This window comes from Filicampus tigris, chromosome 16, assembly GCF_054856515.1.
Source record: "Filicampus tigris isolate MCC_2025a chromosome 16, RoL_Ftig_1.0, whole genome shotgun sequence".
In the NCBI taxonomy this organism is placed as follows: Eukaryota; Metazoa; Chordata; class Actinopteri; order Syngnathiformes; family Syngnathidae; genus Filicampus; species Filicampus tigris.
Genome location: NC_141232.1, coordinates 15,055,331 through 15,079,985, shown reverse-complemented (window position 1 = coordinate 15,079,985; position 24,655 = coordinate 15,055,331). Strand labels below are relative to the sequence as shown.

General features: G+C 39.7%; 1 protein-coding gene across 2 annotated transcripts; it reads right to left on the bottom strand.

The window, feature by feature from the left end:
* Positions 1-9,055: 9,055 nt before the first annotated feature.
* cd9r (CD9 molecule related) lies at positions 9,056-22,295 on the bottom strand. Of its 2 annotated transcripts, none has more exons than XM_086056170.1 (9): positions 22,146-22,295; positions 21,839-21,927; positions 20,723-20,828; positions 20,071-20,168; positions 18,292-18,366; positions 18,108-18,209; positions 16,409-16,504; positions 16,237-16,320; positions 9,056-10,507 (listed from the first exon to the last, which is right to left on the bottom strand). In XM_086056170.1, exons 2-9 carry the CDS (start codon positions 21,902-21,904, stop codon positions 10,301-10,303), a joined length of 834 nt encoding a protein of 277 aa, XP_085912296.1. In that variant the 5' UTR covers positions 21,905-21,927; positions 22,146-22,295; the 3' UTR covers positions 9,056-10,300. The 2 variants fall into 2 exon arrangements, with proteins under 2 accessions (XP_085912296.1, XP_085912297.1); XM_086056171.1 differs by having other exon boundaries at positions 9,056-9,759.
* Between the last annotated feature and the right edge of the window lie 2,360 nt (positions 22,296-24,655).

The following is a 24,655-nucleotide window of genomic DNA, read 5'->3' as shown; positions in this document are numbered from 1 at the left end:
CCCATTCAATCCCAGGAATTTATTTATATTTTTTTCAAATTTTTTCGAACGTTAGGGTAAAAGAGGGTCTGAAAATGTTTAGCAGTGAATGAGTTCATGTTTTTACTCAAAAAAAATAATCAAATGAACATTGCTGAAGGGCATTGAGAATTTAAAGTGTAACCAAATATGGATGTGCCTACTGCATTGTTGCGCTGTTATCAGTCACACAAACATACAATCCCATGGATGAACGCAAACACAATCACTTCCCTCACATAAATCTGCAACTTGTAAACAAAGCTCTTTTATCACTCATTTCTTTGACTTCTCAAGTTACAATGTTGTTCTCTAATCATACTACAGCATAGATGCATATCTCTTCAGTCACGTTATCATGAAAATAGAAAGAGTTTCATCAACTCAGAGCTCCGCTGGGGCCATGCTTGAATCCCAACCTTGAGATGAAATAAATGACATGCTGATAAATCTGTGATTAGAAATGCCTTGTGAGACACAAGTGAATATGTGGAGTGCGAAGCAGAGGAAAGAGTAGGACAAGAAAGAGACAGGATCGAGAGGCGAGAATGCGGTCGAACCCGATTGCGTCCTGGGTGTGTCGACCCCACCTTTAGGTGAGGTAAACCAAGGTTTGCTGTGTACCGTACGTACGGTTGTGATAGATCACTCCCTGACGTCTTTTCACTGAATAAAACCAGTGGGCATGCTCATTTTTACGGGCACTTGGATGATGCAAGAAGTGGTCTGCTACCATTGCCTTACATGTCTAAGGGGGGTGGGGCAGAGTCTTGGCCAACAAAACGCTGTTTTGAACCAAGTCAACTAATCACATGCCTGGGTAACTATTGAGTAGACCAATGGGGTAGCTTGCTCAACAAACAGCTCTTTGTCATGCTGCAATGCCAAAATGGGTACTGGAAAAACCAGAAGCATAAAGCATAGTTTGAACAGTGTGATATTGTGTGCGTGAGATACCAAATGCCGTGTGCACACGTAAAAATGATGAATCCATGAAATGAAGTGCTCTCGAGCATGCCTGCATGAGGGTGCTTCTATCCACTTCCTGTTTGGAATTTACTGTGGGACCTTATGGGACCACAATCTGCTATTCAGCGCACAGAATGGAGCTTTGCAACTCTTTGACATTTTTATATTTCCCAAGAATGAGTTACGTGCCCCGTCACGATAAGAAATTCCAGTAGCTTTGAACAATGAAATGCGCCCTTATTAGAGCCAGAATGCCACAGCTTCTCTTTTCAAACGGTGGCATTTGAATCACTTACGTGCGATCGTCGCCTCTTTGACACAAGCATCAACTCGAGTCTAATTTCATTGATATGCAAGGTCTGTAAGCGGGGCATGTGACAAATGTTTGCTGGATGATAATTCTTTGACGAAGGTGTTTGTGAAGGGAGGGAGCCTTTCAACATGTCTGTGGGAAGTAAAGCAGTGTGCGCATGCCAGACGAGTGAGCCTGACCACGACCAATAAGACGGCAGCGTTACACAATCGTACAACTCCTCGCCTGTGGTTCCTTCTTCGATCCACTCATTCCTCCGCTGCCTTGCGTGTCACACCCTGCCAAAAGACATGAATTCTCGTTGTAAAAAAAGCAAACAGCAACGTGTCTATCAAAAGTTGTAGTAGTCGTTTGAAATATTTTGGACTTTGAGGTAAAAGTGGTGGTCGTTTGAAATATTTTTAGACTTTGAGGTGGGAGGTTCTGAATTAGAAGGGCGAGCTCCGGCTTACCTCTCGGGTTCAGTTTGGAGTCGAGCGGCGCTGCTGGCCTTGCTTCCGGTGTGGGCGAGCTTACTTTGGATGATGATTCGGGCACGCTCCCGAGGCACACATATACTCGTTGCCACGATCTTAAACCCACATGCGGAATACACATCTGGCTCGTGACACATCGGCTCCCGAGACAAACCAAGACAAACACTTACTCATTGACCAAGGGAGTGACACAGAAATCTTTTTTCCCTTTACTACAGTATGTTTCACAAGATTGGTCATCGCTTTTCTTTCTCTGTATCCACGCCTTGTTTGTTTATGTTGCCCGTTACTTCATGAAAATTTACTATCGTAGGAAAAGTTGAGGTCACGCTTGTAAAATTTGTGCGGCACGGTGCGACATGTGGCTAGCACGTGTGTCACACAGTCAAAGGTTCTGGGTTCAACTCTGTTAAAAGCCACGCCGTGCTTTATATCAAGTATATTTGTCCTTGACATTAATAATAGACAGAAAACGCAAGTGACTCGAGTCACTGAGGACTAAAGTGGACTCACTCCATTTTTTTCCTCTTTTTTACCTCAAATGCAGAAATGACGAGAGAGACGGCATATATTTCAGATGAACACCAGTGTAACTCAAGGTTTGATTTCAATTTTAAAATGATGGCATTCAACCCGTTTCCTGATTCATCAGTGCAACAACTGGGCCAATTCCCATTTCCAAGATGGCCGCACCCATGAAAACAGGCTTTGCCTCCTGCAACAAATATCCCAGAAAGTTCCCTTCAAGACTCAGCAAGTAAGCAGAGCTTTAGCTTGGGTCTCAGTGCAACTGAATGTTAGTGTAAGTGAATGTTATTTTTAATCATGACATATTGATAGATTTGACAAATGGATTTATAACTAAAATGTGAGGTACCAAAATATCTGGTGAAAAAAAATCCAGAAGGAGAAATCAATGTCAGATAGTGAAATAAATCCTCCAGATTTTCTTGCAGAAAAACCTCCGCCGACTCTTCCGCAAATGACAAAGATGGAGTTACGTAACTGATTGACAAATTACTGATCACTGGACTGGGGTACGCCACAGTTGTGAGTAGCTCAATTTCATGCTTATAAATTGATGTTCTTAAATATGGAAAACAAATATTTCCGAGGCTTTACAAAGTGAGGAAAAGCTTCACAGAAATAGCAATAAAAATCAAATTAAAACATCAAACATTAAGCAACACAAATTAGGCCCTCCTCTAATCATTTGCATGTTTCCTGTTGGCTTCTTGCCAAGAAAATGAGAAAATTCGGGAATTCATTAAATCAAGCTGACATGAGGCACTTGTGCTCAGTCGGGCAAATGTGAGGTGTCCAAGCCACTGTTTACATTCAGTTTAAAAAACAAACAAACTCATATCTGCCGTAGGCTGGACTGTTTCCATGGTTACTGCCCAGCGGTTTTTCATACCTCACCCCACACAACTTCATTCAACTCCAGTTTCTCCTCACGTGATTTTAGTCCTTTTTGGGAACATTTCTGCTCCGCCTGTTTCCGGCTGAGAGCCACCCATGTGTTTAGGCTGCGCCCACAAAGTCTCTCTCTGTCTCTCTCCCTCTCTCTGTCTCTCTCTCTCTCTCTCTCTCTCTCTCTCTCTCTCTCTCTTCTTCTCTCTCTCTCTCTCTCTCTCTCTCTCTCTCTCTCTCTCTCTCTCTCTCTCTCTCTCTCAATGAAACGCAGACATGCACACTGTATTCTCACTTCACTTCGAAAGAAAACAACTCCAGGCTGTAGCTAGGCAACTCTAAAGTGAGTCATCCAACTGCCGCACCCATCGTCTACTGATCAACCCCCCTTCCTGCAACACACACACACACACACACACACACACACACACACACACACCCACACACGCCCCCCCCACGCCCCCCACACACAAACAAACACACTCATAAATTTGAAACACACAAAGTCTTCAAATCTAGCAAAACCCCCAGAAATATGGTTGTAGTTCTCAATCCCAACAAACTGGCAGGGTATAAAATGACATATTGGAGTAAGTTTGACCACATGATGACAACAGCATGATCAAGGCTTGGCTAATTTGGCTGTGTCTGATTGTCAGACAGCAGTATGATCATATCAAGTTCAATACAGTAATTATTTCCACTTCATGGTTCATGTGAGTTTAATCCCCCCTGTGTAAAAACAACTGCATTCCCCCCAACACTGCTAAATTAACCCTATACCTAGAAGATGGCTCAATATCGATAGATCGATAGTAAATGGAGTTTAAGTTTTATGGTGCTTTTCTTACTCAAAGCTCTGTGATACTGTTGCCTCAGCAGCATCAGAAGCAACTGGGGATTACCGTATCTTGCTCAAGGACAACTTGACATAGTCACAAGGGTTGAACCCACAACCTTCGGGTTGGGCGACAACCACTCTACCATTGAGCCATGCTGCCCCGGGATAGAATGCAATAGGACGTCCTCTAGTGGTCGGAAAGGTGCTTTGAATCTCAATGCACGCGTGCCATCAGTTTACACTGCATGCAGGATTTGCAAAGTGCCCTCGGGCCATATACCATCCCAGGGCTCCAGATCAACTTTTTTTTTCCCGAGCACAGTGGTCCCTTAACCTGAAATTTTTGGAGTGCAAGGGACTCTGACAGTCGACTTGCAAAGTAAATATTCAGTTAACTAATTTTCACTATATTTTAAATAAACTGGCTGAAGTGTGGAGCAGAAATTTGTCAGCAACAAGAAAATATTCAATAATAGTAACTAAAAAAAAACAAGAAAACAGCGAATGTACTGGTCGCACAGGTGAATGGATGAAAATTGTTGTTGCGCTGTGACACATTTTAGGAGCATAATGCCACCATTCAGGGGCAGTCTGCCTGCGTCTGTTTCTTTTAACTTGTCCCCCCATGCATTTATATGATCAAGGGTCCTTTCATATTTGCTGAATTAATTTAGAGTCTGGGCTTCCCTGCTAGAAGAAAATGGATGGATGCTGATAATTTTGCAGGGGTATTGCTTTTTTCCCTTCAAAATGGTTGATTATGTATTCATCCATTCCAATTCAGTTGCTTTCATTCATTTATATTATTAAATAATTAATTAATTAATTTACTGTAAATAAAGAAATGAAATATTTTTATTTTATTTTAGGAAATAATTACTTACATGATCATAATGTAAATATTCACAATTTAAAAAAATATATTTTTTCACATCACAATTTTTCTTTTAAATAAAGCTTTTTTTAAATAACTTATTGTCAAGACATTCAAATGTCGGTATTGTGTTCATTTTCCAACTTACAGGAGCGTTTAAACAACAGTGTTAACTTTAACATATTGCGTTTGCTTCTGGTCACGTGGTCAATTAAGTGCCAATTGGCGAGCAGGTGTGCTGCCAAGAGGTCATAAAAACTTTGACCTCAAAACACTTCCCTACAAGGAAGGAGACTGTTTCTGTGAAGCTCTCAAATGACAACTTCAGTTCGGGTCAAATCCAGCATGTGGTCTATGGGAAGTTTTTCATCCCTGGTCAACTTGAAGCAAACGTTCCCCATCACCAGTCTCATTCAGATGTTCCAGGGATGGACAAAGAAAAGAGCTCTGCCTGCGCGTGTGCGTTTTTATGCAAAATTTAATAGCTTTGATTCTTCTGAAATTCTTCGGGTTAGGATTATTGTTTCCAAGTATTGCCATAATTTAGATGGCACTTCTGATTGTCTCAGGTTTCATATTCTTCCTTTGAGAAAGAAGGGAGAGAAAAGGGACATTTATTGCAGGAGTGACTGGCCTATTTGGACATATCTAGGCATGTGCTAATCATACACTCTAAAACAGTCGGGTTAGAAATAACACAATTTTGGGTCAAAAATGGACCGATCCACTAATTGGGTCAATTTGACCCACGTTCTTGTGTTGTCTTGTACAAAACAGTCAAATTTTGGGGGTTGTTTTTGCAAAAAACAACCCAGAAACTTGGTTCAAATTGACCCAAGCACTGGATCAGTTCATTTTTGACCACAAATTATTTTTTATTTTTTGATTGTTTTTAGAGTGTATTTTGAAAATATTAGAATGAAACAGTATTTTTATTCTATGCACGTAAGTTTGCCTTAGTTTCCTACATAGAGAGAAAAAACCATTGCGTAACTTAATGTACAAAAAAAAACCCCAAATTTATGCGCACATGTATAAATATCCTAGTCATAGCCTGAAAATATTAGAACGAATTGGATAATGGATGTATAGAATTTACAGTAATTGTTCAGCCCGTGGCGGCACGGTGGTCGACTGGTTAGCACGTCCGCCTCACAGTTCAGAGGTCGCGGGTTCGATCCCGGCTCCGGCCTCCCTGTGTGGAGTTTGCATGTTCTCCCCGTGCCTGCGTGGGTTTTCTCCGGGCACTCCGGTTTCCTCCCACATTCCAAAAACATGCATGGTAAGTTGATTGGATACTCTAAATTGCCCCTAGGTGTGATTGTGAGTGTGGATGTTTGTCTCTGTGTGCCCTGCGATTGGCTGGCAACCAATTCGGGGTGTCCCCCGCCTACTGCCCAAAGACAGCTGGGATAGGCTCCAGCACGCCCCGCGACCCTTGTGAGGAGAAGCGGTACAGATAATGGATGGATGGATGTTCAGCCCGTCACTATACATCACTTTCTGATGAATAAATCATTTTTGGACAAATTACGTGAAATGGGTAATTTGCTGCAACGCCCCCAGATGATCTCTCATGCAGGCACACTAGGCTGCCATGGCCCCTGCTTGGGAATCACTGAACTTTGGCACATCATTAGGAAAACTACAGGTTACTGGTGAGTCAAAACTTTTTTTCACGTTTACAATTGGTGTCCGAGCAGTCCATTACTGCTGGCTCCCCAGTTCAAGATCCTACTATTCAACCCCCAAGCAATTCTTTCAATCCATACGACCACTACTACCATCACCTGAAAAAATCCCTCAATCTGACCCACCCAAATATTCTGATCCAGGCCTTTTGGCTCCACAACACTATTACTACTATTTCCCACATACTGCTTGGAGCGAATCAAATGCATGGCCTCTTCTCTATCCAAGAAAATATGAATTCTGAAAGAGAAACTGCCTCATCAAAATCTCCGCCTCTATACGTCTATCCAAATTTTATTGGTCAGCAACATCCAACTTTTTGAGCATGCTGATTCGGAAGAGGAAAAGCTTGATGAAAGGATTGGTAAACCAGCATTCCACCAGTGGTTGTGTAAATCATGACTGGAGATTCAAGTCCTTCTTGCTTTCTTGTTTAGACTTATCTTTTTGTCTTCTTGTTCTATATCTTATTCATCTTCCAACACTATATTGTTTATATTTGTATGACTCCGGATACTCATTTTGTCTAATTTGTAGAAGTGGCTGGCTCTCTATATCAGATCTCCACTAGATGGCAGAACACTCTTGACTCCTAGTGCCTTAAACCTGGATGTGCATCTTGGAGCGGTTACCTCTGATTTACCCAGATTTTTGTGCACCCCAGTCTGCTCCTCCCTGAGAGGTCAATGTGTCCTGCTCGCTGCAGATGACATCTGACCCTGACATTTACACGGTGGTCCTTGGATGGTTGTGATGCAAGAAACCGTGTAAGGCATGTGCAGACACTGAGGATTTTCCCTTTTTAATATGAAGTGAGTTCCCACCATCCTTGTTAGGATTCGGGTCAGATGGTCCTGGAGTCATTACGAGCGTGGTAACATGTACATCAGGTACGTCAAGTTGTCACTCAAGTCAGACATGTTAACGTTTCACACTGCACTCAAATATTCACTTCTCTTTGCTACAGGACTTACTGTTTTGTTGACCTCATTCAAAACGTGACTTTATTCACAAGTTGATAATAGACTGTGGATCGTCAGCTTCCCTGGGGGGTTCGAGTCTACCTTGAATGGATATGTATTTGCCTGCACCATCCCAGGACACAGTGGACACTGCCACTGTGCAGCTGAGAATTGGCACTGGTGTTTTATCTCCCCTTCGACATTTTCAGATTTTGAAATGATGCCTGTTGATTTTAGAGCAGCTGGTATCTTACTTGGTTACCTTTTGCCCATGTCTAAATGTAAATGTGACATTACCACTTTTTTTCTCTGAGACAAATCTTTTATCAGCTACCATCCTGAGGCCCACCTGCCTCTCGACTTCCTCCAAGGAAGACACATATTTGGAAATGAGACTGCTGGACTTCCAGGCACCTAACCTGGTGCTGCTGGTTCACTGCTGCTTGGCTTGCACTCAAACTCCATATAGCAACAACATGCTTATCTGTAATGGGCATGTTGTGCACGAATGATGAAATTCTTGCCCAGGTTTTGCATACTACAGTTTGCTTTTTGAGACACTTTTGTGGTTTTGTGTTCAGTCTTTTTAGATATTAACATTCTAGCAATTATCAAGCCTTATGTGGTGACAGTGTCTGACCAAGTTTCATCAATGTGATCAAATGATCTTCCAAATGTCTGTTGACGTGAGGTCGACTCATGGTTATAAACGCTTCTCTTGTATTGGTTCTTATAACTTGAAAACAAACCGATCAAGATCAAACTGGTAACAGTGCTTTGAATTAATACTGGGCAGAAAGCACTATTTTAGACCTTTCAATTTGTTTTCAAAAATGTAATTTCTGTTTAATGGAAATCTTAATCTGTCTCACAGAGGTGAATGACAGAGGTACCTTACCCAGAACATTTATCAGACAACATTCAATATACTATTTTAAACTACAGATGGCGGTATAATCTTGTAAATGGTTTTCAGATGACCACAATTATAAATAATCATGTTTTCCCTTCTCTCCTTGTCCTTTGATTTACGTTGTCTGTGTGGCAGAAGTGTGCTCTGCAGCAGAGGTTGACTGCATTGTAGGCTAGCTCGGCAGTGAATTTCAAAATTCCGATGCATGCCTGACAAAAGTTTAAAAGAATAATTAAAAATCAATAAATAGTAAATGTTTTTCTGTGCATGGCTATATTCACAGTCCACATTGGGCTTATTTCATATTGCATGACTCCAATTGGGCAAGTGCAAAAAAACAAAAAACAAATCGCAATTGTAATGTTAGCGTTTATTTATCCCAACTCTATTCTGTTTTAAGTAGCACAAGATGTGCGATGTGTGCTTCAAACTGGTACTTGATAACTAACCAAGAAGATAATGACATTTAGTGCTCAACTTTATCTTAAGACGGAACGTGATGTAAAACATTGCCATTTTTCGTGTACGTTAGGCCCACATTTTCAAAATGATTGTTGAATTAAAGACACAAATCACTACCATAGTATAACAAAGTAGCAGTTTATTTTTTAAAAGCAAGGTCTTAACGAAAAAAAGAAAAAGTGCAACACAAAGTTTCTAAAACAAAAACAACACTAGTCAAAGGTATTGAACAGCAGCAAGTCTTTTACAGGAAAAGCTCCCCAGAAGAACAAAAGTTAACTTATGTGCTAGCAAGGTTTTATGGCTCTGTGTCCAATTTGACCTTTACAAAAATCAAACACTTTGTACTTAACAAATAACAGGTTACACAAAATAAAACGCGTTATTTAACTACTAGAAATAGCAGGTGGAAGATTTTTGGACACATCTGATAGAGTAATTTTCAGTGACATTGGTGACACGAGTTATTAAACTGACATACTTGTTAATAAACATGAGTTTCAATGGAGGGTATCTGGTATGGTATTACACTGTTTTTTAAATTATATATATATATATATATATATATATATATATATATATATTACATAAGGAAAGCTACACTGACAGCTGACCCAATTAGCTGTTTAACCAGTTAAACACTGTGTATGGAAAATGTAATATATATATACTATGTAATCTGAAATGTCAATCCCATGTTAGCATAAATGGTGAGTCACTTGCATGAAATCAACACCTAGTAAACAGCGGAGTAGTGGGCAGCGGCGGCCATCAGGTCTTTCTTGATCTGTTTCAAAAGGATAATTGTGCACACCAGGGCAATGATCTGTCGTGTAGAAACAGAAAGTAAGGGGGAAATAAAGAAAGGGTGGATGAAATTTGCCAGACAAAGCGTGAAAATAATATTGAGTTTGCCCTTGGGTATACATTTTTTTTTTTAACTTCGGGGCACTGACCAGGAACAGAGTGTAGTGACAGAAGATGATGGAAAGGAAGGACAATTGTTAACATTTGAATGGAAATTTGAAAGTTAAGTTCAAAATGTGCAGGGCCTAGTGTTTTAGATGATCTTGACTTATCAAGGCCAGGTCAACCCTCCATTTATTTTTGATATCGAAATCCCAAGATTCCTACTTACAGCTGTAGTATGACTACGGTAAACTCCAAACAAGAAAAACTAAAATTGACCATTTTCATCATTCCGTTATTGTGTAGCTTTGTTGATGACACTGATGTAACTTGTATTGTCATTGTCATAGCTTGTTGTCCGTACCAAACAATTGTTAATGCGCGATGAGTAAAAAGTATCCTATTCAATTATGGAATGTTTTTTTTCCCCAAAAAAAACAAAACGTAATGTGAGCGGACTAGGTCTGGACCACAGTCCTGTTGGTTTCTGTGAGAGGGGTGAAAATGATTGGTTCTTGGTCAGAGTTTGAGCTGGAGACCAGTTCATGCTGGGACACGTTTGGCAGGGATGGAGAAGCGTTGGTCAAGATAATGTACTGAGGAGAAGATGAGCTGGGCACACGAAGCTGCTGATTGAGGATTATGTTGCATATCAGAGCGATGATCTTTGTAAGGGGAGGGAGGAAAGTGATTAAAGGAAAGAAAATGTGATTGAAATGGATGAAGGAATAGAGGGGGACAGAGTTTCAAGTGGTTAGACTTTCGAACATGACTAAGATCCACCAACAATTTCATTATAACATGTTTGTCACAGTTTTCTAAAGGATTTATTTTTTCATTATATTTTGGGTACAACCTACACAACATATTGAAATCGTAACATTTTTTGGGGTTTACATTTGATTAGGTTCAGAATTTTATTTGATCAAATCTCATCTGGATTTACATTTATGGATTTACATTTATGGATTGCACATTTTGTAACTAAGATTCTCTAGAAAGGCATTTAACAAATTTACATTTTTCTTCTGTTTTAGTCCTTGGGCACAGTGTCCAATCACTAGTGAGCTATTTTTAGAACAGATACCTAGGCTGCTCATGCTATCCTTGGGCTAATGAGTACCCGCTGGCACCAATTTTTTTTTTTTCTAGGACAACGCACATTAATCGACAGTAAAATGGCATCCGTGTACACTCCGGTTTTCGTCCCTCCTCCTGCCTGCAAGTGCTCACCCCTCCCCTCCCTGCTCAGCCGCAAATACAAATGAAAGTGATACTTATTTTTTTAACCTGGTTAGCTCTTGTATGTGCGATTTGCCCGGCCGGATGTCCATATTTGGGGCGGGGCGGGGTGAGGCTGACAAATGTTTAAAAAAAAAATGGCTGGACTAAGCATGGCCGGAAGTCGATTTTAGTCCGGCCCACTAATCGGCCCTCATGCGTGTGACGTGCTCGCAAGGTGGCAAAATGTAATCTCAGCCTACTCGGTGAAAGGCTTCTTTTTAGGCTTCTTTCTACTCCCGCGTCGGCGCGCGCGACAACTGATGTTATCGGGATTGCGGTATTGATCGTTTTCGCAATAAAATTAAATGCATCGTCTAGTCATCTCGGTCCCTTTATGGTTGTAGCAGGCACGATATCCATTGTGGTCGCTGTCTTTTTGAAGCGACGCCCCCCGACTTGTTTCAAAACAACTTGTGTCCACGAGTATATATATTATCATTATTATTTTATTTTATTTTTTGGGGGGAGTATATTCAAGCTGCGCACAGCACTGACTCAAGGATGACGCAGCCACATCAAGGTGGAGTTCATGCACTTCTCTGGCGTCTTCCCTATTTCCGGAAATACGCCGTATTTCAAACCAGCTGTGTATAATGGTTTGCTGGTATGTTTTTATTTTGAAGGCCGGCAAGGAGGGGAAGTGTGGAAAATAAATAAGTAACTTGACTACAACTTCTGGCTGTCTGTTGGACCCAAATAATTATACAATGCCACAAGTCCAACCCCGGGCTTGCAACCGAAGTAAGCACACGCAGTTGGGTAAGTACTGCTGGCGCTTTGAAGCGTGTCCACAGCGGGTTCAAATTGTAAATTAGCCAGCTAATGATCTTTAAAAAGCCTCTGGCGTTATTTCTCCTGATGTCAATCATAGATGCTTTTTTTTTTTTTTTTGGTCGGAGGGCGGAATGAGGCGGGGGCCGATGAATATGGCCGGGGGGTCGCAGCCGGAAGGGTAACCAAGTCAAGGGCGGAGGGTCAAAAAATGGTCAAGTGCCCAGCTCTGGCGATTTGTAGAAATGTGCCACATTTGAACTAGTCAAATGTGGAACAAGCATTTTTTTTTCAGCTCGTAACTGACAAAATCGGATTTTACTTTTGCGCTCAAGGGCCACATTTGATCTTTAAAAGAGATAGTTGGCCATGCCATTTGTAGATGAGGTAATGAAATAAAACAAATTCACATGTGGTTGAAAAATATGTTTAAATATATTTTTGAAAATGTCATATATAATACTTTCTAATTAACCAATTGCACTAATACCGTTTCATTTTCTCTACAGTAAAATAACCAATTATTTAATGAGCTAAATGAATGAAAAATAAAACATTTTAATTGACCAATTTTGAAGGAAAAACTGCTAAATGAATGCAAATATCTTGGGGCGCATAAAATTTGATGGGTCAGATAAAAATTCCACATACAGCTCAGTTCTTTTATCCTTTTTTTTTTTTTTTTAAGAAATTTGTTTTTTCTTTCTGAATGCATTTCAATGGGTGGCAATATATATACAGTGGTACCTCTACTTACGGAACGTCTCTTCATACGAAATTTTCAAGTTATGAAACGCCTCAACAGGAAAATATTGCCTCTTGTTACGAAAGAAATTTCAGGATACGAAAGGTAAAAGTATGGGCTGCTACTAGTAGTATGGGCCGCTACTCGCAACTCCAGAGTTTCGTGAACGCAACATACTCATAGCTGCTCTGCCATTGGCTATTACCTAGCACAGGGGTGTCAAACATACGGCCCGCGGGCCGGATCCGGCCCGTCTGGTGGTTTGGTACGGCCCGGGGAAGAAAGCTGCATTGTATAAAAAAAATATGAATTTTCTTTAAAATTTGTAGTTCTTGTATTATCCGCTAGGGGGCGCAGTGTTTTAGTACGTGCAGACAACATGAAAGCAACACTGCGGCGGAACTAGGACCACCTTGACCTGGTAAAATTGAACGTCTGTACAGCGTCTATTGGCGACAATTGCATTATCTACTTTTCCGTTTGCCTCGCACCCTCATCAGCAAAATGTCTTTGTCAAAAAGGAGAAAAGTAGACACAGAGTGTCGGACTTTTCAAGAAAAATGGACATGTTCTTATATGTTCACGGAGGTGAATGGGAAACCCGTGTGCCTGGTGTGCCAGCAGCAAGTTTCGGTGCTTAAAGAATACAATATTCGGCGCCATTACGAAACTCAGCATGGTGAAAAATACAACAGTTTGCATGGAGAATTGAGAAAACAGAAGGTAAATGAAATGATGGCGCGTCTGAAGAAACAGCAATCTGTTTTCACCCGGAGCCGAGAAGCCAGTGATGCTGCGGTGAAAGCCAGCTACCTAATTGCGAGGCAAATAGCAATGGCATCAAAGCCGTACAGTGAAGGAGAGTTCATCAAAAACTGCTTGCTGACGGCTGCTGAAATTGTGTGTCCTGAGAAGCGACATGCTTTCGCCAATATAAGCTTGACAAGAAATACCGTGGCAGACAGGATTTCGGAACTCTCTGCAGATTTGGACCATCAACTAAAACGCAAAGGGGGGTCATTTGTGGCATTTTCTGTTGCGATTGATGAGAGTACTGATATCACGGACGTCGCTCAACTGGCCATATTCATTTGTGGAGTTGACAAGACTTTGAATGTCACAGAGGAGTTTCTCGAGCTGGTGCCGATGATCGACACCACAACAGCTGAAGACATTTTCAGCTCCGTCGTTGGAGCGCTGGACAGAGTCGGAGCGGACTGGTCACGCGCCGTAAGCCTGGCTACTGATGGTGCGCCGTCAATGATCGGTAAAAAGGCAGGTGTTGTGACAAAGTTCAGAGATAAAGTGCAAGCCGCAAATGGGGGAGGTAATTTTTGGACATTTCATTGCATTTTGCATCAGGAGGCATTATGCAGGAAATCGCTAAGAATGGATCACGTCATGGAGGTGGTTGTCCGAACTGTGAATTTCATCCGAGCCAGAGGTCTCAATCATCGTCAATTTGACAGCTTTCTCAGTGACTGTAACATTATCCATGGTGTGCCTTATCACACGAACGTACGATGGTTAAGCAGAGGTGCTGTGCTAAAGCGCTTCTTTGATTTACGTGATGAAATCGGACAATTCATGGAGAAAAAAGGTAAACCTGTTCAGGAATTACAGTGCCATCTGTGGCTGCAGGACCTTGCGTTTATGGTTGACATCACTGAGCACTTGAATATTCTTAACAAAATGTTGCAGGGACGCAAAAAAATCATAACACAGTATTATGACAGCATACGTGCATTCAAGTTAAAGCTCGGGTTATGGGAGACGCAGGTGGCAAGCGGTGACCCTGCTCATTTTCCCTGTTTAAAAGATATGTGCGCAGCAAGCGTTAATTCTGACGTGAAACGGTACAAAGAGAAGATTTCAGGGCTGTTGAAGGAGTTTGAGAAAAGATTTCAGGTTTTTAGCGAACTCGAAACAGATTTTGCAGTTTTTCGCTCACCATTCACAGTCAAAGCTTCTGATTTGCCCGTTGCCATGCAACTTGAAATCATTGATTTGCAGTGTGATGTAGAACTGAAGGACAGATTTGCCTCAGTAAGCTTGGACACATTTTACCTCCTACCAGGCTATCCCGCATTGACAGCACTAGCTGCTAAAACATTGTCCATGTGTGGGACAACCTACCTTTGTGAGCAAGTTTTCTCACTAATGAACATTAATAAAACAAAGCTGCGCTCAAAGCTCACACATAAGCATTTGAATGAGATTCTGAAATTGGCTGCTTCTCAGGACATGATGCCTCATATTGATGCACTTGTGCAGGATAAACGATGTCAAGTTTCAAGTGCAAATTCCAAGCAAGACGAATAATTGCTGTGAAAGTTATTCATTTGTTCAAATTGCTTTCCAGATGTTGAAAAACAGTGTTTTTAAGTTCCACAAGGCTGGTACTAAATGTTTTTGGAACATTGTTACTATTTCTGTGATCAGTTTTATGTACAACACACTTAAATATATGTTTAACTGTGTAAAAGTGTTGTTAAAATTGCACATACTTTATTTATGTTCTTATGTTATTCTCTTGTTCATAATATATTGTTCATAATGTAAAAGGAAAATTCTGTTAATAAACATTTTGATAATTTACTCATTCTTTGCACTAATTATTAGTATTAGTGACTAATACAAAGGAAAAAAGTGGGCTTATTGTTAGTTCTATGTAATTTTGCAATGAGTTTACTGGTCCGGCCCGCTTGATCTCAAATTAAGCTGTATTCGGCCCGCAGACCAAAGGGAGTTTGACACCCCTGACCTAGCATCTTCCTGGCATCCCATTTGCTAAGAGGGACCTCTACCGTATGTGTCTATGTGTGTAGATAGACAGGTAGATAGATATATATGTGATAAATATGTCTATGCAGCGTCCTCGTCGTTCGCCCCCCGGGCCATGAGGTGTTGCGATAGTTTTACGTGAATTAGAAACAAGGAAAAGAAAAAAAAGGAGAAAATCGGTTTTTTTTGTCCATACAAAACAAAGCATGAGATAATAGAAAAGTATGAAAAGGGGATGTGTTTGGTTGATCTCGCCAAAGAATATGAGCGCAATGTATCGACAGTCGCCACGTTATTAAATCAGTTCTTTACAAAACGCCAGGCAAAATCCACTTCTGCGAGAGAACATGAACCAAAGAGGGCAAAAAGCGATGAGGACGGAAATTAAAAGGTAAACCACCATCATTTTCATTCTTTACTCTATTCTTTGTTCTTTGTTTTTTACATTATGCACAACTCTCATTTATTGCGCAATAATCTAATTGTAACATGTATTTGTTACATGTTTTGATGCATTTTTATGCTTTATAAAACATTTATGTCTGAATATTGTGGGGCTTGGAACGGATTAGGGCAATTTACATGGAAAACACATCTCTATTTACAAAATTGTTTACTTAAGAAATTTCTTCCAGAACCAATTAATTTCGTAAGTAGAGGTACCACTGTATGCAATTTTGATATCTGCGGGCCGGCCCAGTCCTTATCCCTCGCCAACTATCTTTTTCTTACTTTGTATCCAAGGTTAATTCAAACAAGCCAAGACTAGATTTGCTTGATTTTTTTTTTTTTTTTAAACTTTTTTCTTACCAACAGAGCTCCTGTTCCAATGAAGATGGCCATCACCATTGGTGCGTTATTGTTGAAGAAATCTGTGATAACCCCCGGACATGTCTGAAAGCAAATAGCAGAAACTAAGCACACCTGGACTAAAGATTTTGGACAACCATGACCTCCAAAATCTCTGAAGGTGGCATCTTACAGGCATGATGATGTGCTCCAAGAACCCTTTTGGCATAGGGCAGGTCTTTTGAACAGCCTCCAACAACGTGATCCCTGTCACACCACAGCAATGAAGCTATAAAATGGAGGAAGATGAAGTTAAAGCATATGATCTCGAATCACTGCCAAGTGAGACAATTTGAGCAGCTTGTTCCAAATAATTTCTCTGCATACAGGTAAGCGGTATGAAGTCCACTCTAATTAACAAGCAGCAATCATCTCGTTCATCCATATGTATTGTGGTTGTAGTAGAAGTGGTGTTGACCCGCACTACAATGTGACAGCTGGTCGTCGATCAATATTGTGTGCTTGGGGTAAATTTTATTGTGTGATCGGTGCTAAATTAACAGTACCTTGACAAACAAGATTGAGTTGATCTGTGACCAAACTGAATTTGCTTGTCAATTTTTCACTTTGACATGAACTGAAATTCCATTAATCCATCCAGCCACTCCCCAGAAAATAAGCACTGTGTTTTAAATTTGAATATTAAACCCTGATAAATGAGAATGTAAAATACGGTTTTATGAAATGATTAACATCAAACTAATAAAGTAATTAAATTGAAATACACACACACACACTACAACAGACCCCCACATACAACTCAGTAGCCAAGGATTTTTTTTTTCTATTTTGACGGAGTTAATGGGGGCTTCTCCCCCATTTCCCCCCCGTTTTCCTGGAAAACGGGTTTAAAGCGTGGGGGTTTGGGTAGTAAGTCTACCCAAACATACTTTTTTCAAAAATATGTTCTATGCAGGCCCACTAGTTGAAACACGGCATTCTGATTAATATTGCATTTGTGGAATATGAGTTAAGCAGCAAAATCTATCCGTTTTTAGCCATCTCAAGGGGCGGCCATTTTGTCACTTCTGTCGACTGAAAATGACATCACAGTGTCTCAGGGAGCAGGTAACGACCAACGGCTTCAGAAAACAGGTGAGCTGAAATTGGCTTTTAAGTCAAAATTTGGCTCTCAAAACAAAAGCAAAATAATAATAATAGACCAATCGAAGTATCATAACGTGAAAATAGGACTGTCACTACTGAACATTTTTAGAATTTTTGGGGGGATTATTCCACTGGATATAAATTTAGTTTGTATTGAAGTTTACCGCAAAATCGTTTTTATTACTATTAACCAATTATTGTTTTTTTTTGTGGTATTGTTTAATGATTAAACGAAATCCAATAAAAAATAACCAATATCACACGACTGGGAGTAACCTTGAGCTCACCAACATTTTTTAAACTGAAAGCTACGTCTTGGGTACTCATTAATGCGAAAGGCTTGATATACAATTCTGAGGCTGCTTCAGGTTCAACTACATGTCACTTTCAGATAATTCATACTACGGCTGCAAATAACTAGTATTTACATAATAGATTACGCTAACTTTTGTTTTTTGATAGATTGTTTATGATTCTGTTACTCTTTTGGTCTGTAAAATGCCAGAAAATAGCGTAAAATGTTGATCAATGTTTTCCAACACAAAAGCAGATGTTTATCGAATGTCTTTCATGATCGATTCATCAATTAATTGTGACACTTTTTAAGTGAAGGTATCGGTGTAAGTGAATTGGATTATGAATAATTCAAAAATTACTAACAGTAACAGTACAGAAAAGAAGATGACAGAAATGAAGCAGTACTTAAGAGGACAGTTTTTTCTCACCATCTCATGAATGAACATTAATGTGACACCAAGGCCAGCATCTCCTGTGGCTGCAAACAGAGTATAGAGGCTATTGTAGAATTCTGCAACCTTCATCCCAACCTTCAAAACACAGGGAAAATGTTGGGTTTGTAAAGGTTAACGGCATTACCCAATTTCTATTGGTGAATCCGCCGTCCCCTACCTGTTCCCTCCTGGAGTAAGCAAGCACTCCAACAGCAACCTCCGCAACCGCCAGGATGAACAACAGAACAGAGAACTGAAAGAGTAAGTTGAGATTTATCATCACTGTCTGTTGAGGATGGCTCCACAGCATTCTAATAAATCCAATTAGGAAATGCATGTTATTAATTTAACCATGCTATTATTGCGGTTATAGTTCAGTGGCGTAGAATACCACCACGTCATAGCGAGAGATTTTTTTTTTTTAATTACTGTATACTTTAACAGTAAAGTAGGAAAAAGTGAGGGACATGTCACAGATCCAACCGCAATATGTGAAAATCTGTAATCCCACATGATTAAAACAAGGGATGGGCAAGTACCGATATATATATATATATATATATATATATATATATATATATATATATATATATATATATATATATATATATATATATATATGTATGTATATATATATATATATATATATATATATATATATTAGGGTTGTCAAAATTAAAGCTTAAACTATGGAGATTAATTTAAATTTCATAGCGCACAAAAAATCATCCTCATTGTCAATATTTGTGAAGCAGATGTAACGCCTCCTCTACTCTAAAGCTTTTTTTTTTTTCAAGATACATGTATAGATCATGGTGACCAGCAGCCTTTATCAATGCAGGTTGCTATGGAAACTTTAATCACGCGATTCAAAAAATTGACGGCGTCTAAAGGGGGTCGGATTAACTTCGAAAATAACGCGCTAAATTGACAGCCCTAACATATATAAGTAAATATCGGTTTCAAGTTTCGTAAAAAAATGTTGTTGAAAAATGCGATTCATCGTCATCAATTTTGGAAAATTTTGCGATTCATTTGTTTAAAAAATGTAATCGCTTGACAGAACTAATATAATAGATAGATAGATAGATAGATAGATAGAAAGATAGAAAGATTCTCTTGAGATTAGTGGACCAGCCTACTGATACCTCAACATGTTAAAGGTTTAACAAGAGTGTGGGGAGAGAAAAGGTTTGTGATAAAGTGATCAAGAATACAACTTTCTCACTCAAATGTGTCAGTTTGACCAGCTGTACCTCCCAAGGCTTGATAACAGAGAATGTGGCCTTGAAAACAAGATAACCATTCTCTGTATGAAAACCTCCCAAATCATTGAGAATTCCCCGAGATATTAACATGTTTAAGGAAATCATAGTACAGCAAAGCTGGAATTTTTTTCTTCATCAGTTTCTTTAGTGTTGTCACTGCATCATGTAATGTAAACAGATCCACAATGTGCTGTAATTGTTATATCTGTATTCGGATTAGAGAATGTCAAAGACCTGGTATCTGTGTGGAATTGTGAAAAACAACATATAATATATTCTATGAATTCAAACGTATTTTTGTCAGGACTTTTTTAAGTGGCTGTCATAGTTCGAAGCGTGTCCTCACTGACATGCACCATTTGCACGTTAATCACAAATTTACGGACAGACAGGAGCTAGATTCCAAAAGCAGTCAGTGACGGCAACTTGGGGATTTTGTTGGTACATACACTTTTCTGACCACATTTTTAATAAAGGTAACTTGTGAGTTAAATCCCGCTAAGAACCAGGCAACGTGTGTGCACTTTCACATTCATAAAACTGCTGGGTTAAAATAACTGGTTAAAAGTAACCACACAAGGTTGAGAAATAATTGGTTAAAAAACCACACAAGGTTATTTTTAACCCAGCTGTTTTAAGGGTGAATGGAAAAATGAAACCAATAAAAGGGTTATTTTCAAGTATCTCACCACTTGTAAAGCACATTTCTTCTCGCTGCATGCCCCGTAGTCTCCAACTGTAACCATGACCAGCATCACTGTGCCAAGCGCTATCAGTAAAATCACACCTTTAAAAAAAAAAAAAAAAAGAAGTTCATTAAACAAAAACACTAGGGGTGTAACGAAAAATGATTTGAATCAGAAAATTGGCTTTCATTTATAAGATGCGAGTGCATAGCTTGAACCGGTCGAAAACCGATCAAAACATTATAAATCAGTTTGATGTTGCTGGTGATTGGTTTGTTTCTTTGACTTTTATTCACTTGAACAGTTTGGGTTTTGGAGAGGTTTTATGTGTTAATAAACATAACAAAAGCTAAAAATCTTACACATCTTCTGTAGTCCTTGACAAATCTCTTTGAAGTGTTAGCCACATTTACTGTACTGACAAGTTCATCATATTGTACATTTATTCTCAACACACTAACAAGAAACACACTAACAAGAAACTCATTGCATCATACCCTCTCGAGCTGAGTCGTACTTTATACAATTGAAATCCCACTGAATTGAATCAAATCGAATCATTCCACTTAAAAATGTGTCAACAATGAATCGTATCACGATATGTATCAAATTGTATTTTATTGGCATCAGGTCAAAGGACAATCACCAAACTCACCACACACAAATGTGCTGGAGCTGAGGCCGTCTATTTCAAAGATTGGTCTGGTATTGTCACTGAATCTCAGCCACAGGCCCAGGCCCAACAAGGCGAAACCCAGCACCTGCAGAGCAAAAGCAGAAAAAAACATGTTTCTGTGGGGTACACAAAGAAGTCCATTGGCTTCATACATTTTTTGCATACTTTTGTTTGGCCAGCTGTCGAGACATGCCACACAAATAAAAGTCTTTGACTGAATGAACCTCACCAGCTGTTTTGTGCAGTGGCACTTGATAAACACCAAAAAACTAAACTTAAAATTAAAACTACAGATTCAGAGAAGCACGATATTCCCAAGCATGGCCTAATTCAACAGAATTGTTTGACGTTGTCAAAATAATTCGTGGGGATATTGGTGTCTTGTCAGCCAGTCAAACCACCTGCTTGTGTGTTTAAAAAATCCATTATTAGATAATTGACCTTTTTGTTGTTGTGTTGTTAATCAGTTTAGAATATTATCAAAGCGAAATTCATTTGGTAACATTTTCTTTCCCTCTTTCAGGTACCATACAAGTTAATAAAAGAGAAGGTTTTTGTTGTTGTTGTGCCAAGTTAACAAAACGTGTACGTACATTTCAGAGTCAGCTGTCCTTAAACTTTTATTCCACTCAAGGCGTTAAATCAGTCTTTCATCGGTCTTTTGATACAACCATTTGCATCACTTTTACTAAATGGGTGTGAGTACTTTTGGCACCTAAATATTATAAGTCTAAGTATATGAACGCGTTGTCTTTAATGGCTTTCATTTTGTCTCTCAGTCAGTAGCCCTAAAAAGAGGGGACGAAAACTAGACAACGGTGAGTTTGCTTTTCCAGAGAAACGAAACTAAACTGAGCAGTCAGGCGCGCTCAGTTCATCCGCCACTCTTGTGTAAACTTTCTCTAAACATAGTCCATCATTCGATTATTTTCAGGCCAGATTACTGATCCAGCGTTCGATAATCATAGAAATAAAGTCTGATAGGTTCACTTCTGTACAAACGTAAATTGGCTTTAGATGCCATATTACAAAAACAACCATGGAAAGATTATCATTTTCCAAACACAGCCACATATGTTCAGAGTCCAGACTTACCGCAAAAATCAGGTTGAAGATGAGGAGGATATACTTGCAAACGAGGCCACATCCGTCCAAAGCCATGATTAAGTCACGATATGACGAGTCTGTAAGGTGTTGTAATGTAAGCCGCGGTTAGCGCATCATTTCTAACGATTCACACATTCAATATACATACGCATGCTTGCATCTCGTCACATGAACACACTTGGCATATCCGCACGCAGTGTTACCAAGACGTATAAACGGCACTAAACGGATGTCAATATTTACCGCGCACGATCTGCTGATTGTAATAATATCAATGTTTCCTCCACATACGTACCTATTTGAGGGGAACGGCGTACAGCTCCAGTACTCACCACAAAATTCAGTAAACTGTAGTGAATTATGTATAAAAAAACTAAATAACTGTAACACAATCCCCACCTTTTAGGGTGTGTTCAATGATGTGATTGGCTAAGCGACCTGACCGACACGAAACAAAACCAATAGATGAAAGATTATGTGGGACGGATGCGCATGGGGAGGATCCAACAGCAGAAACGGAACTTAACAGAGCAAGACTCGAAAGTGTTTTTTTTTTGTTGCGTAGTCTGTATTTAAAATGTTTGTGCCGATAGCACAATAATGTATGTATTATACTGACCTAGGAAAGTTTGAATAATGGGTGCTTTCATGCTTTGCACATATGAGTGAATAATATGACTCAAACTAGAATAAATTAAATGATGAAAATCAAGTTAAAATACAAACATTAAAAAGCAGGATAAATGAAAACAGCGAAATGTCGCACAGATTATCAAAATAATAAATCAAATAAAGGTGAAAGGTCTTTACAGTTAAGTCCGAGGTCATTCAGTGCTACCTGGGTTGACACTCCACAGCCCCTTCAGACGATTTTCTCAAGTTTTGAGTATCGTCTCTACTTTTGTATTCTTACCTGGTTTGTTTAGCCCCAGTTAGGACCGGCAGCGTTTTATTTCATATGCCAAAATATATTGATAAATTATTTCCTCAGCCCCCCTATTTATGGTTCAAGCCCCACTTTAGCTGCGGGAGAGAAAAAAATCCTGGAGCCCTCCATGGTGTAGACCAAAAATAATAACTTGCAGCATCATTACCCATTGCAGCTGTTGGATTGCTTTTTTGTTTTCTTTTCTTCAAATCAGTAAAACCCCAGTTACAATTATCCAATCTAAAGGAAATGAGTGCACTCTGCAGCTTTTTGGTGTCTTGTCTTGACAAAAGCTGCCTGGTTCAACAAGTGGTAATAAATGGATTTAGTCAAATCTTTCAGGTGGCTGTTGGAATTCTATTAAATTTATAATTTGATTAATAGTTATTTTTAAGTTACTATATATATTAGTTGGTTACTATATATATTTCCCTCTTGCTCAGATGTTTTTGTTTTGTAATGTTTTACAACATGAAATACATACAAAGAATAGTATAAAATCAATTATGGCACAGCCGTGGCTCGAGGTAGAGCGAGTCATCAAATAACCGAAGGGTCTGCTGTTTGAATCCCGTTCTATCTGAGTCATGTATCACTATGTCCTTAGGCAAGACACTTCACCCATTTTGCCTTCAGTACATTCACATTGGTGTACATCTGGGTGTGAAAGTTTGGTGGCGGTCACAGGGGACGTAGGCTCACACTGGTAGCCACGCTTCCGTCAAGCTGCCCCAGGCCAGCTGTGGCTACAGAATGTTTTTTAGCATCACCCGTGTGAATGTGCGAGTGCATGAATAATGGATCCACTCTGAAGCGTCTTTGAGTGTCGAGAAAAGCGCTTTACAAATCGGATGTATTATTAAGTGGATGGTGGAGTGAAGTGGTCACTTGCCTGACTTCAACGCAGGCAGCATTTGTTCTGTACCCACTCATTGGCCGTGTGTGTGTGTGTGTACGTATGTGTATGATTGTGAACGGTTGTCAATTTATGTGCCCTGTGTTTGACAGGCAACCGGTGCAGTGTGTAGTCTGCCTTTCGACCAAAGTCAGTTGGGATAGGCACCAGCTCTGCATGACCCTCCAAAGGATAGCAGTCAGAACAGAGAGACATCATCAACTCCTGTAGAGGAGCCCCTTGTACTGGAGGAAACAAAGTTCTGGCTGAAAACGTGAATATGTTCCACTGCGGGGTTGAAAAGAAGATATTCATGCCTCTCAATCACTCCACCCCAAATCCAACAGTCGCTTATACATCTCGGGGGATGATTTTTCGGAGACACAAGATTCGATCAGTCCCAAAATCTGTGCAAAACATCTGGTTCCAGTCTTCACACAGATCCTCAACTCCTCAAGTTACTCTTAGAGTCCCACGTCATCATGTCATTTGCCAAGAAGCTTGTCATTACAAGACTGAACGGCTCCAGGATTGCTGTGCTGGCGTCGATTGTCATGAGGTCTTTTGAACAACTAATGTTGCAGCTAGTGACACTGACTTGACTCTGCAACTGCATTACAAAGGGAGCCTTTCCCATATTGTCAACAATTATCTAAGTGAAATGTTTTCAATGTCTTCAACAGGTGTACAATTTTGTCTTGGATAAGTTTTTGTTGTTGTGATCGTTCTCATTAATTTATGTGTTTAAGTTACTGCAATAATTATACTTTTGCAGGTTTAACTCCTGAGGAGGATTCATATTTCTAACACGGGTCATGTTATTAAAGGACATTCACTGAGTTATCTTGAAGAAGACACTACTATCTTGGTTCTGTGCTTACAGTCATCCTGCCCAAAGATTTTTTTTTTTTTATCCAGGATGACTGTACATTGCCACTACCATCCTTCACTTTCGGGATTCATGCCCGAATGTGCAATCTTT

Excerpts from the sequence above, each read along its gene's own strand:
- cd9r (XM_086056170.1), bottom strand. The coding sequence starts at position 21,904 with ATGGCTTTGGACGGATGTGGCCTCGTTTGCAAGTATATCCTCCTCATC. Across the intron at positions 18,367-20,070 it reads AGAAATGTGCTTTACAAGTG|TTCTCTGTTCTGTTGTTCAT; the intron begins GTGAGATACTTG and ends TTACTCTTTCAG. Across the intron at positions 16,321-16,408 it reads TGGAGCACATCATCATGCCT|ACATGTCCGGGGGTTATCAC; the intron begins GTAAGATGCCAC and ends ATTTGCTTTCAG.